This window comes from Coregonus clupeaformis, chromosome 34 (genome assembly GCF_020615455.1).
Source record: "Coregonus clupeaformis isolate EN_2021a chromosome 34, ASM2061545v1, whole genome shotgun sequence".
NCBI classification, from domain to species: domain Eukaryota; kingdom Metazoa; phylum Chordata; class Actinopteri; order Salmoniformes; family Salmonidae; genus Coregonus; species Coregonus clupeaformis.
In genome coordinates, this window is record NC_059225.1 from 5,013,620 (window position 1) to 5,026,213 (window position 12,594).

At 44.6% G+C, this 12,594-nt stretch overlaps 1 protein-coding gene across 7 annotated transcripts in view; it reads left to right on the top strand.

The window, feature by feature from the left end:
- LOC121549662 (lethal(3)malignant brain tumor-like protein 4) overlaps window positions 1-12,594 on the top strand; it is a 109,973-nt gene that overhangs the window by 48,753 nt on the left and 48,626 nt on the right. For all 7 annotated transcript variants that reach the window (XM_041861458.2, XM_041861459.2, XM_041861460.2 and 4 more), the window contains 2 exons: window positions 3,256-3,438; window positions 5,063-5,212. In XM_041861458.2, the coding sequence (XP_041717392.1) occupies window positions 3,256-3,438; window positions 5,063-5,212 (333 nt within the window). The remainder of the gene's footprint in view (window positions 1-3,255; window positions 3,439-5,062; window positions 5,213-12,594) is intronic.

The window sequence follows — 12,594 nt, forward strand, 5'->3', positions numbered from 1 at the left end:
ATACATTATATTGGTTCTTTAACATTTTGACCTTAAAGTGTCAGCTCATGAGGTCGCACAAAGACTAGTCATGTTGAATTCCATTGAGATCACATTGAGATAACATGTGAATGGAAAGGGCCCACTTCGGCTCTTTCCTGAACTTCAGAACAATCCAGCACGACCCTTTCCTCAAATTGATCTTATCTCTTATCTGCAGTGGAGGAAAGGACATCGAGTGCGGTGACTGACCCCTCTCTGAACACAGTCATTTTAGCTTCTCAACGCTCACTACTGCTGCTGCACTCTATTTCTGAGCTCCTCCTGCTTCAGTCGCCAGTAGTTCTGCTGTCCCATCATGCATCATTCCATTTTAATGAACACGAGCGTTGTGGATTTCCACAGCGGGCGTCAACATAAATTGTCTCGTCCCGGGCTTGAAGTCTCCAGTCTGCTGAAGGATCAGTTCCAATACCCTTATCAAAAATTTACATAACTATATGTTTCTCCTTGGTCCGCGCTACGGTTTAGTTGGTCCCAAGGCAGTTAGAGGGGGAGAGTACGTGTGTGTGAAGTCGATTTATGGCATCAGATGCAGGTGTGTGTGTGAGGGGAACACATTGTGGTAGCAGCTCAGCAGTAAACACATAATAACTTGATTTAATTACTGTATCTGTGAGGTACGTAAATAACAAAAACAGATTTGGCCGTTGTGTGTCTTTCTCTGTCCAACACGGCTGGATTTACCTCAGTGTCCTTCCAACAGAGCTCTCTCTCTCTCTGTGGCTCTTAAGTCTTCTTATCTACTCCTGTTTCCAGTGGAATTCGTTAAATTCAGGGCCAGACTTAAGATGCGTAGAGGGAGCTGGGCTTATGGACCGTGATGGAGCGTGAAGGCTGTGTGATGGTGTTAGAGGAACCTCTTCTTTGTCTTCTTCCTAGCTGTGTCTACCAAAGTTTCCTTTACCATTTATAGGCGGGTACGGCCCCCCCCAGTTAGCTCTGTTGGCCCCCAGCTGACAGAGTTTGGCCACTTGGTTGACAGTTCTTGTGTCAAATCACGCCTGGATGTTGCTTTGGGGGTGCCCAGCCTTGAAAGTAATCATGGGGGAAACATGTATAACAAAATAGAGCGGTTGGCCCTCAACCCAGTGACTTGCTTCAGTTGCTTGCTGTGACACTTATGGTGACCCCCTCCTCCACTCGTTGCTGTATTTTGTCGGTCATGGTTGGCCAGCTTTGCAGCCAGCAGAATGTGAGAGTTGTCAACTGTATCTGTAAATCTGTACTCTCCCACTGTTAGCCAAGGCCTTAAAGGGATACTTTAGGATTTTGGCAATGAGGCCCCTTATCTACTTCCCTAGAGTCAGATGAACTCGTGGATGCCATTTTTATGTCTCTGCATGCAGTTTGAAGGAGGTTGTTAACTAGCACTAGCGCAATTGCTAACTATTGCTAGCAGATACCATAGACCAGGGTTCTTCAATTCCGGTCCTGGAGGGCCGAAACACCTCTGTTTTTCATCCTCTCCTTCTAATCAGGGGCTAATTCAGACCTGGGACACCAGGTGAGTGCAATTAACTACCAGGTAGAAATAAAAAACAGAAGTGTTTCGGCCCTCCAGGACCGGAATTGAAGAACCCTGCCATAGACTTTCAGTCATTGTGCTAACGCTAGTTAGCATTGGCTCGCAAAACTACCTCTAACTTCCATCATACTGGACGCAGAGACATAAAAATGGTATCCACGAGTTCATCTGGCTCTGGGGAGTTACAGCCTCAACTTGAAAGAAGTGGAGTCAGCTAATTCTGCAGATGGGGCTGCGGGTCCCCTCAAGCCTGTGTGGAAAGGTAACAGTGTGCTACACATCCTTGTATTTTTAAGGGCAGTGAATTTGAGGTATTACTAAATCTTTCATCACCAATGTTCTCTTAGTCAGTCACGGGGTGTGTGTGTACCTGTGTGTCCAAGTGCGTACCTGCATTATTTTGTGTTTGTGCGTACTTGTGTGTGAGTGAGTGTTTTACGAGAACAGCGTCACCTTCCCAGGCAGCCAGCCAGCTGGAGCCAGATGGAGTTCCATCCCCAGATGTGAATAAGTTAAGTCCCAAAAAATAAAGTGTGTCTCAGTTCACTGCTGTCATTGACACAGCATCAAGCTAATTAGTCACAGCACCCTCAGGGTGGCCTTTCCAAAAATCCAAAGGCATTAGACAAATGTCAATGGAAAAAAATGGGGTTTCTCTGTCTCTCTGTCTCTCTGTCTCTGTCTCTCTGTCTCTGTCTCTCTGTCTCTGTCTCTCTCTCTCTGTCTCTGTCTCTCTCTGTCTGTCTCTCTGTCTCTCTCTGTCTGTCTCTCTGTCTCTCTGTCTCTCTCTCTGTGTCTCTGTCTCTCGCTCTGTCTCTCTCGCTCTCTGTCTCTCGGTCTCGCTTTCTTTCACTCCATTTCATACTTCATTTGCTGCATTCTCTAATTTCTTCATCCCATTTGTTGGCCTCTTCATTGTGGTTTGTCTTGTTTATGTCGTCTTGTTGTTGCCGTGAGTCACGGTCCAAAGTGGAATTCGTTAAACTGAACCAAAAGATGCATGAGCGGGGGAGGGAAGGAGAGGAGTTGAATCCTCAGACGGAGAGAGCTAGCCTCTGAATTTCTAAAGCAGTGATTTTCTGCAGAAAAGGTGCTCTGGCTCAGCAAAGCCTAGAGATGCATATCATTAAATACTTTGAGCAGCCACACAATAGCAATGTGTCTCTACTCTTTACTGTTTCTGGTTGGCCTGGACCTCAGCACCACACGCTGAGCAGTTTTTACACTGGCTTTCTCCACATGGTCATTTTGAAGGGCTGGTTTGACTAATACGCTGTGACAGGCCAGGCCAAATGAACCCTCACACACAAACATGTCCTGCTGCTGCATCCTGGGCTGGCCGGCTGAGAAGGGCTTTTAAAGTATCGACAGGCTTGAGGCCCTTTCTTTTCTCCCTCTTTATCTTCCTGGCTCAGTCTTTCTGTCTACTTTTCTCTCTCTCACTGTCACTCTCTCTCACTGTCACTCTCTCTCACACTGTCTCTCTCTCTCTCACACTGTCTCTCTCTCTCTCACACTGTCTCTCTCTCTCTCTCACTGTCTCACTCTCTCTCACACTGTCTCTCTCTCTCTCACACTGTCTCTCTCTCTCACACTGTCTCTCTCTCTCACACTGTCTCTCTCTCTCTTTCTCACACTGTTTCTCTCTCTCACTCACGCCTCCCTTCTTATTTTTCTCCTCTCCACAGTGCCTTCGGCTGTCCCTACTCTGACATCAACATGAAGAAGGAGGTCGTGCTGCCTGACCGGCTGGGTGGCGAGAAGCAGATCACCTTTGTCCCTGTACACTTTGTCCAGAAGACCAAGAGGCTGTGCACCGCCGACGACCAGGAGGAAGCCACGCCACCTCGGGATGTTCCCATGGAGACCAGGTGAGGGGGTGTGATGTCATTGTGATGATGTGTCAAGATGGCCAGCTGGCCCTGTTTGAAAATGGTTAAAATGCTTCCTTCCATCCTCACTAATCTAGCATGATAGGATAGGTGAAAGCAACAGTTCCACTTCATAGCTTTCACCCATTCAGACATGTCAGATATAAGTGATGACTTCAAGGAGTGGAGGAAGAAAGGATGCATTTTCGAAGTCTTTAAACACTGTGTCAGTGTCGCCACCCAACTGAGATTTCTAATTGAAACTGCCTACAGCCTTGGAAGGAGAGGAGACTTGGCTAAATGTAATCCAATGTTCCACTGAGGGGACCTGATACTGTTCTAAACTAGCAAAATAACAGCTGTCGTGACATTTTTAAGGCTTTATCTAAAAGGCATAACGGAGGACTGCACGCCACTCTCTGCAAATTCCAAGGTTAGAATGTTTCCATCAAGCGATGGAGACGAGGCAGATCACGTTTTGTTGGCTTCTCTGGCGTTTAAGAAGTTTAAGGGCGGTGAATTGCATTTTTCCACAGTGTCCACAGCAGATACATAAGCGTTTAGTATCAGAAGCGTTTGGTTAAACGCCGACTCAGCACCGCTGATCAGCTTAGTTTACACGCTGCTCAGAGGGATTTTCTGCAATTGCATTGGGTCTGCTCCATTTATCTAGGCCTGGTCGGGCTGTGGATGGCTAGCCCGCCAGAGTTTACAGTAGGAAACTTGTCAAGTTTAAAGCCGAGCGGGAACGGTTTTAATATAAAACAAACTTGATTATCAACTCCGCTTTTTTAAATTCCCGTCAGAGGCGTCTTTAATGTGTCAGATGTAATGTCAGATTGAAATTTCACATGTTGGGCTGTTTAGAGAAGCTAATTAAATTGATGCTGTGTTTGTGATATGATTTTGAATGGTGTCAAGTTGTGGTACCTGCCAAAGACTCTCTTTAAGAGTAGACTTGTGGTTACTCATGAGGATGTACTGAAGATGTTACGTTCAAGGTCAGCATTTGCTTTATTGATTCATCAATCATTTACAGTACATGAAAATGTTTCCTTAAAATGTTTTATATTTTGATCTGGTCGTATAGTACAAAAGCAAGACCATTTGAACTCCTGCACGCGTCTCTCAGTATGGACTACGGAGGCATCTACCTGTTGAGGGTGTCTAGCCACTAGTCTTACAGCATCCAAAAACAGTTCTGTGTTATTATTCCACTGTAGTACTGATAAAAACATTTGTTCATGCTATGGCAACACTGTAACGTGTGGTTGTATCCAGTTGAGCCCATATTCGTGTCTTTTAGCAGAGAGTGTCCTCACCTGAACTTCATGCCACCTGTTAAACACACATTTGATCTTTAAATAATTCAAATCAACTATATGTAGACGTCCCACATCTCCTCTAAGGCTATTTCCAGTCCCTGTTGATTTTCTGACCGCCTGCCTGTCTGTGTAGCTGTCTTTCTAATGTTCATCCTCCTGTTCTCTTTTCCGTCTCTGTTCACTGCCCTTTCGCTCTCTCTCCATCTCTCACTATAACCTCTCCCTTTTTATCCTCTCTCTCCCCCTGCCCACACACCCTCTCTATCTCTGTCTCTCCCCTCTCTCGCTCTCTCTCTCAGGGCAACGCTGTCGGGTTACGAGGGGGCTGCTCGTCTCAGAGGTCGCCCCCCAGCCAACCCCCTAGTGAAGAGAGAGCCCAAGGAGGAACCAGCCACGGCTCAGGGACAGAAACTGCTCTCTCTGGGGAAGAGAGGCCGGCTACCCAGCAGGTACACTATACACTACACCTCAGACCATAAGGCCTTCTTAACCCTGTTACGCTACTGAGACATCTGAGCTGTACTGAGCTGGCCTGATTATGCGTCCATGCTGCAAACGACAACGTGAAAGGAATATAGAAGTCAGCACTGTATGGTTCGGGTCAGCACAATATGCGGAAATGGTATTGCTATATCTCCGTACTCTCAGCAGGTCGAAGACGTGAGGCCGTCCGATCCCCCTACTCACAATTGATACCGTGTCGGGAGAATATGACCTATAATTGTGTGGAGGTAGGGTGGTTATGCAAATCTGTGGCTACCGTTTCACCACTCTGCATCTTCGGATAAGACTGGTTACTCTGGTGAACCATAGTAGTTGTTGACCACGTTGTTAGGATATGTGTGACAAGTGATGGATTTTTGAGTGAGAGGAGGTCATTGCTGAGCGGAATTTCTTGAAATGAAATCAGTATGTTTTTCTTTTTGTTTGAAAACATTCTGCAGGAGTTTAGGAGGTCTGGTCAATTGTACTGTACATCTTCCAAATGGCAGCCATCTTGAATCGTACTTTTGTGCGTCGGTGTCTCCTCCAAGTCCAATTTCCTTCTCTGTCAATATTATATGAAAGCGTTAGCTGTCTCATCTTATAGCACCACTTGCATCTCCTCTCTCTGATTTTCAGAGTGGGACCTGCTCTGCGTCTCTGTACTCTCTAACAGGGCCTTTTTAGACAGCCGCTTGCTCTGACACCTGGCTTTTAGCGAGGCCCCCTGGGGCTCTTCTCGGTGGGGTTGACAGGGTGTTGATGCAGGGGCACTGATCCAGAACTGGCCCTGGGCTCCACTCAGCTCAGTCTGTCTCTATGGATAGAGTGTGGTCAGAGCACTTCGATGCAGTGCAGATCACATTTTACATTTACATTTTAGTCATTTAGCAGACGCTCTTATCCAGAGCGACTTACAGTACATTATTTTTTCATACTGGCCCCCCGTGGGAATCGAACCCACAACCCTGACGTTGCAAGCGCCATGCTCTACCAACTGAGCTACACAGAGACACGAGTAGGGCTGGGGAAGTCAGGGACCTCGCGATACGATATTATCATGATACTTAGATGCCGATATGACTCTCACGATTCTATATGTATTACGATTCTCACGATTCTATATGTATCCAACATATTGCACACTATATGTCTGCTGCAGAGAGAAAATTAGTTTTGGTCAGGGAAATAAAAGTGCTGAAGACATGTTGGCTCACTATTTTAAAAGAAGATGGAGAACAAGATATAGGATGAACAATACCGGCTCAGGGACAGCCGACTATGTCATACTTTTGTTAACAAATCGATAGTTGGAGTCAAAGTATCGTTTTTATAATATCGTCCAAAATAAATTTGCGATATGTAGCTGTATCGATTATTTTTTTCCTCCATCACTAAATGCGAGGCATCAGTTTAAATATGCACACACACACGTGCGCACACACACAAACACTCACACGTAATGCTGGATTGATTAAATTGAACATCCAATCTCCCTACGCCCACAAAACCTATTTAAAATAGAACTGATCCCTGCTGGATCTGCAGCATTGATTCAAGTCAAACCAAATATTGCCACAATACATTTATAGCCTCAGTCTCATTTCTGAATTTGCAATTTATTAAATAGCTACAGAACCCTACAGACCTGTGTTTTTCCCCTATCCATACCTCGGCCACTATGATTTACCCTCTCCTGTCACCAGACTGATGTGGCGTGGGAGTAAAGCTCATGTAAATGCAAATGCTCTGTCATTACAGAGCCATACTTTGGCAGATGTTACCTGAGGGAGGGATGGATGGATGGAGGGAGGGATGGATGGAGGGATGGAGGGATGGATGGATGGATGGATGGATGGATGGATGGATGGAGGGAGGGAGGGCACAGTAATGTCATATAGAGCAAGCAGATTATAGAACCCTGCATCCTGAGTGGCGCAGCGATCTAAGGCACTGCATCAAGTGCTAGAGGCGTCACTACAGACCCTGGTTCGATTCCAGGCTGTATCACAATCCGGCCGTGATTGGGAGTCCCATAGGGCGGCGCATAATTGGCCCAGCGTCGTCCGGGTTTGGCCAGGGTAGGCCGTCATGATTTTCCCTCATACTGCCCGCACTAGCCAGGTTCTCCTGTTGTTAGGGTTAACCAGGTTATCCTGGGGATAGGGTTAGGAGGAGGAACTGATGGTTGAACCCTTTGAAAGATTACTGCATGCCTTGACGATTATGTAAGTTTCCTGTTATATATATAAAAAATAAATGGAGTGGAGTTTTATGTAAGACATCTGTATCAATATTTCCTGAACTGGCATCCCTCCCTCACGATGCAGTAAAAATGAAATCCCAGTATGCCTTTATTCTGTAGTCAAGTGCAGCAAATGCAGCAGAGATATTTTGGCTCATCTCTATCATATTCTGACCATAATCTCCTTGAGAAAGGACGGCAAAGGCATAGAAATTACATCATTTTTTTATGCACAGTCACTTTCTATAGGATTCATGGATTCTATAGGATTCATGGATCGTTCCACGGAATGACTGCCTTTTGCGTCCCTTTTTAATATAGACCTGGAGATTTCAATAAATCACATTTATTTAGCATTTTGACATGTCGCTCTGTGCACCCTCTGTGACTTCTAGGAAGATTTAAACCCACCATCATTGTAAAGCCTTAGTTATTTTGTTGCTTTCACAGTCATTTCTGAAGATGATTATTTATTTCATGTGATGAGTGATTCATTTACGTCTGTCCCTCATTTTAATGTCAAACTTGTTACGTGAACTGAACTCTCATTTTAAAGTGGTGAAACAAATATTTTTTTCAAAAGAGACATTGAACATTTTAATAGTCAAACCATAGTGTAAAAGCAGGTGAGCTGGTTCTACTCTTGGCCATTTTCTGGTGTTTTGTGATGCCCATAGATACAGTGAGGGGAAAAAAGTATTTGATCCCCTGCTGATTTTGTATGTTTGCCCACTGACAAAGACATGATCAGTCTATAATGGTAGGTTTATTTGAACAGTGAGAGACAGAATAACAACAAAAAAATCCAGAAAAACTCATGTCAAAAATTTTATAAATTGATTTGCATTTTAATGAGGGAAATAAGTATTTGACCCCTTTGCAAAACATGACTTAGTACTTGGTGGCAAAACCCTTGTTGGCAATCAGAGGTCAGACGTTTCTTGTAGTTGGCCACCAGGTTTGCACACATCTCAGGAGGGATTTTGTTCCACTCCTCTTTGCAGATCTTCTCCAAGTCATTAAGGTTTCGAGGCTGACGTTTGGTAACTCGAACCTTCAGCTCCCTCCACAGATTTTCTATGGGATTAAGGTCTGGAGACTGGCTAGGCCACTCCAGGACCTTAATGTGCTTCTTCTTGAGCCTTGTGATTTGGGTCATTGTCATGCTGGAATACCCATCCACAACCCATTTTCAATGCCCTGGCTGAGGGAAGGAGGTTCTCACCCAAGATTTGACGGTACATGGCCCCGTCCATCGTCCCTTTGATGCGGTGAAGTTGTCCTGTCCCCTTAGCAGAAAAACACCCCCAAAGCATAATGTTTCCACCTCCATGTTTGACGGTGGGGATGGTGCTCTTGGGGTCATAGGCAGCATTCCTCCTCCTCCAAACACGGCGCGTTGAGTTGATGCCAAAGAGCTCGATTTTGGTCTCATCTGACCACAACACTTTCACCCAGTTCTCCTCTGAATCATTCAGATGTTCATTGGCAAACTTCAGACGGGCCTGTATATGTGCTTTCTTGAGCAGGGGGACCTTGCGGGCGCTGCAGGATTTCATTCCTTCACAGCGTAGTGTGTTACCAATTGTTTTCTTGGTGACTATGGTCCCAGCTGCCTTGAGATCATTGACAAGATCCTCCTGTGTTGTTCTGGGCTGATTCCTCATCGTTCTTATGATCATTGCAACTCCACAAGGTGAGATCTTGCATGGAGCCCTAGGCCGAGGGAGACTGACAGTTATTTTGTGTTCCTTCCATTTGCGAATAATCGCACCAACTGATGTCACCTTCTCACCAAGCTGCTTGGCGATGGTCTTGTAGGTCATTCCAGCCTTGTGTAGGTCTACAATCTTGTCCCTGACATCCTTGGAGAGCTCTTTGGTCTTGGCCATGGTGGAGAGTTTGGAATCTGATTGATTGCTTCTGTGGACAGGTGTCTTTTATACAGGTAACAAACTGAGATTAGGAGCACTCCCTTTAAGAGTGTGCTCCTAATCTCAGCTCATTACCTGTATAAAAGACACCTGGGAGCCAGAAATCTTTCTGATTGAGAGGGGGTCAAATACTTATTTCCCTCATTAAAATGCAAATCAATTTATAAAATTTTTGACATGCGTTTTTCTGGATTTTTTTGTTGTTATTCTGTCTCACTGTTCAAATAAACCTACCATTAAAATTATAGACTGATCATTTCTTTGTCAGTGGGCAAACGTACAAAATCAGCAGGGGATCAAATACTTTTTTCCCTCACTGTAGGCAGGCAAGAAATGTTTTAACAATTTCAACATTTTTATGAAGCTCACATTCAATTGCCCCTTCCTGTTGCACACAACATGCTTCCATCCCCCTGTCGCAAGGGGATTAATGACTGATTTAAGATGAAATCATCAATCCTGTTAGGGTCAGCGCTGTTTGCACTCATTTGGCACTTAATGGGCACTTACTGTAATATTTTTTAAATATTTATTATTATTTAATTTTTTCATATGCTATTTATGACAGAGTGTACAAGTTAGGTGAAATCAAATGTTGTTGTTTTTACTTCTCAAAAGGTACAGAATTGGTTTTCATCCATTTGTTTCCATTTAAAAACCGGATATATAATGAATCCTTGATTAGTTTCCTGGGCCGTCCTACCCCCTCGCCCTCTTTTCATCTCATTAATCATTCACTGTTTGTCGACTCTACTTTAAATTGGGGAGAAGAGACCCCTCGAGAGTTTGAAATAATGAACTTGATTCTCTTTGAACTGGTTTGTGTATTATGAAACATCAACTAACTATTCCTCTAGGATGGTGTTGGCTCAACATTGCTGATCTTCAAGGTTATTTCAGTCTCTGGTCAGTCTTGGAAATACTGACAGTTCTTCCATGGGAACTTCCTTTAGCGCCTCGATTTCGTTCTCTCGTTTTCACTGTCAGGCTCAATTCAAAAGCACTGCTGCTACTGTACATTATGTATTTATATAGCGCCTCGTCTCATACCTGTACTGCAGTGGTCACCAATCTTTCCTGAGTCCAAAAGCAAGCCGAGATTTACCACTCAGATTTTTCTAAAAACATTAGCCTATGCAACATTAACCTATTAAAAACAGTACTGTAGCAATGAGGTTTGTGCAGTAGGCTATATGCCTAATACATTATCACTGCATATTGGCTTTGCTTGATTTGCCCTGATAATGTTGTTCTTCTCAGACCATTTTGAAATTTTATTTAAAACATTTAGGTGTGTTATCACACTAGTAATATATAATTTGTTGTATTACTTGGGAGGCACAGCTGAGTGAGTATAATAATTAGCTTTTATTTTATTTTGATTGATTACCTGCATCTGATGGTCAGTCTGAGGGGAGGGAGAGAGCAGCGGTGAGGCTGCCTCTAACGCGACTCACCGTCCCTCCGTTCTCCCTCCCTGCGCTGAGAAAAGGAGACAGTCTTCCAGCCGATGGCGAAACTCAAGTCGCACTGCATTATTTCTGACTCGTGCCAATTCATGTTACTCTTATGAAGTCGCTAACAATAGCAACGCAAGCTTATCGAAACACTTTGCTATGCTCATTCATTGCAGCTGCAGTGCTGGTTGTAGCGTGAGTGGAAGTAGGGAGAACGCGCATTCTATGGCTTATAAAAGTGTTGAACAAAGTGTTTACAGTGCTGAATAATAACTTAAACATTAACTAACTTTGCTGTATTCATTGAGTCTCTCTCTACTCATGGTTTTAAAAGTTTTGAAATCTCACGGTATCAACTTTGCTGTGCTCTCAAAGCTTCTTTTTACAGCCTATGGCTCGAGAAAACTGTGCAGACATGGTGATCTGAGCTATCTGATTAGCCAGCGGTAGGCCTAGGGGTGCACTTGATTTGCTCTCTGGGCCTGCCGGCTATGCAGAGTTCTACCTTTTAGACACATGAAATGGTTCAAAATGGGAACACTTTGCCTTCCCAGCGCTAGGGCTGCTGAATCAAGTGCACCTACCCCAACGGTGCAAAACAAAAACACAATACGAAGAAAGCAAGGCTTTATCGTTGTTTTTTAATAGAAATTATGGAGAGCGAATGCGTTCGACTGGTTGGTGACCGCTGCTGTACGCTATGTGCTATAGGCAATTCTTCTTTCAGAGCATTGCATGTCATACTGCACACTGAGTACAAAACATTTGTAAGGGACATTTTTTAAGTCAGGCCACTCTCAAAGCCATGGTAACACAAAGCACATGGCCTTTCTGCACTACCCTGACTACCCCTCCACATCGCTCTGGCCAAACGCCACGCCCACTAGCCTGACTACCCCTCCACATCGCTCTGGCCAAACGCCACGCCCACTAGCCTGACTACCCCTCCACATCGCTCTGGCCAAACGCCACGCCCACTAGCCTGACTGCCCCTCCACATCGCTTTGGCCAAACACCACGCCCACTAGCCTGACTACCCCTCCACATCGCTTTGGCCAAACGCCACGCCCACTAGCCTGACTACCCCTCCACATCGCTCTGGCCAAACGCCACGCCCACTAGCATTTCTTTCTTCTCCACGATGAGTCTGGATTTGTTTTCCTCCCCAACGTCTTGTAGAATGCGAACACATTCTGAGCGTTATGACTGGTCCCACAAACCGATGGGTTGGGCCAGAGCCGTCTTACACAAATCATGAATTAAGTCATTGGCTTTGATACTCTTGATTGGTTAGAGACGATCCAATCATTTATACATTTTTGTACAACGACCCTCATTTTGACGTCAGCACAAACGACTTCTAGGACAGCGGCTTTCAGACAATGTATGAAGCGATCGATAGTGCAGCGGAATTAAATTCAGGATGAGTCGTCATGCAATTTCTGGCCAACTTAAAAAGTTAGTTCTTACTGTGGGAATTTAAGGTTAGGCCACTCTAAAATATTTTGGGATTAAGTGACCAATTCAACAAGGTTAAACATTTACACTTTCTCACTTTATTATTGAAGACGTTAGTCCCACACTAGAAGAGGTGACAATACTGTAGTCGAAGGTCTGAATTAAAAGCTTATCGTTTCAATGGTTCTCAATAGTTTGCGCTGCAAACTTGACTTGACATGTTTACATAGGAGATACTATTCTTGTTCGCATCA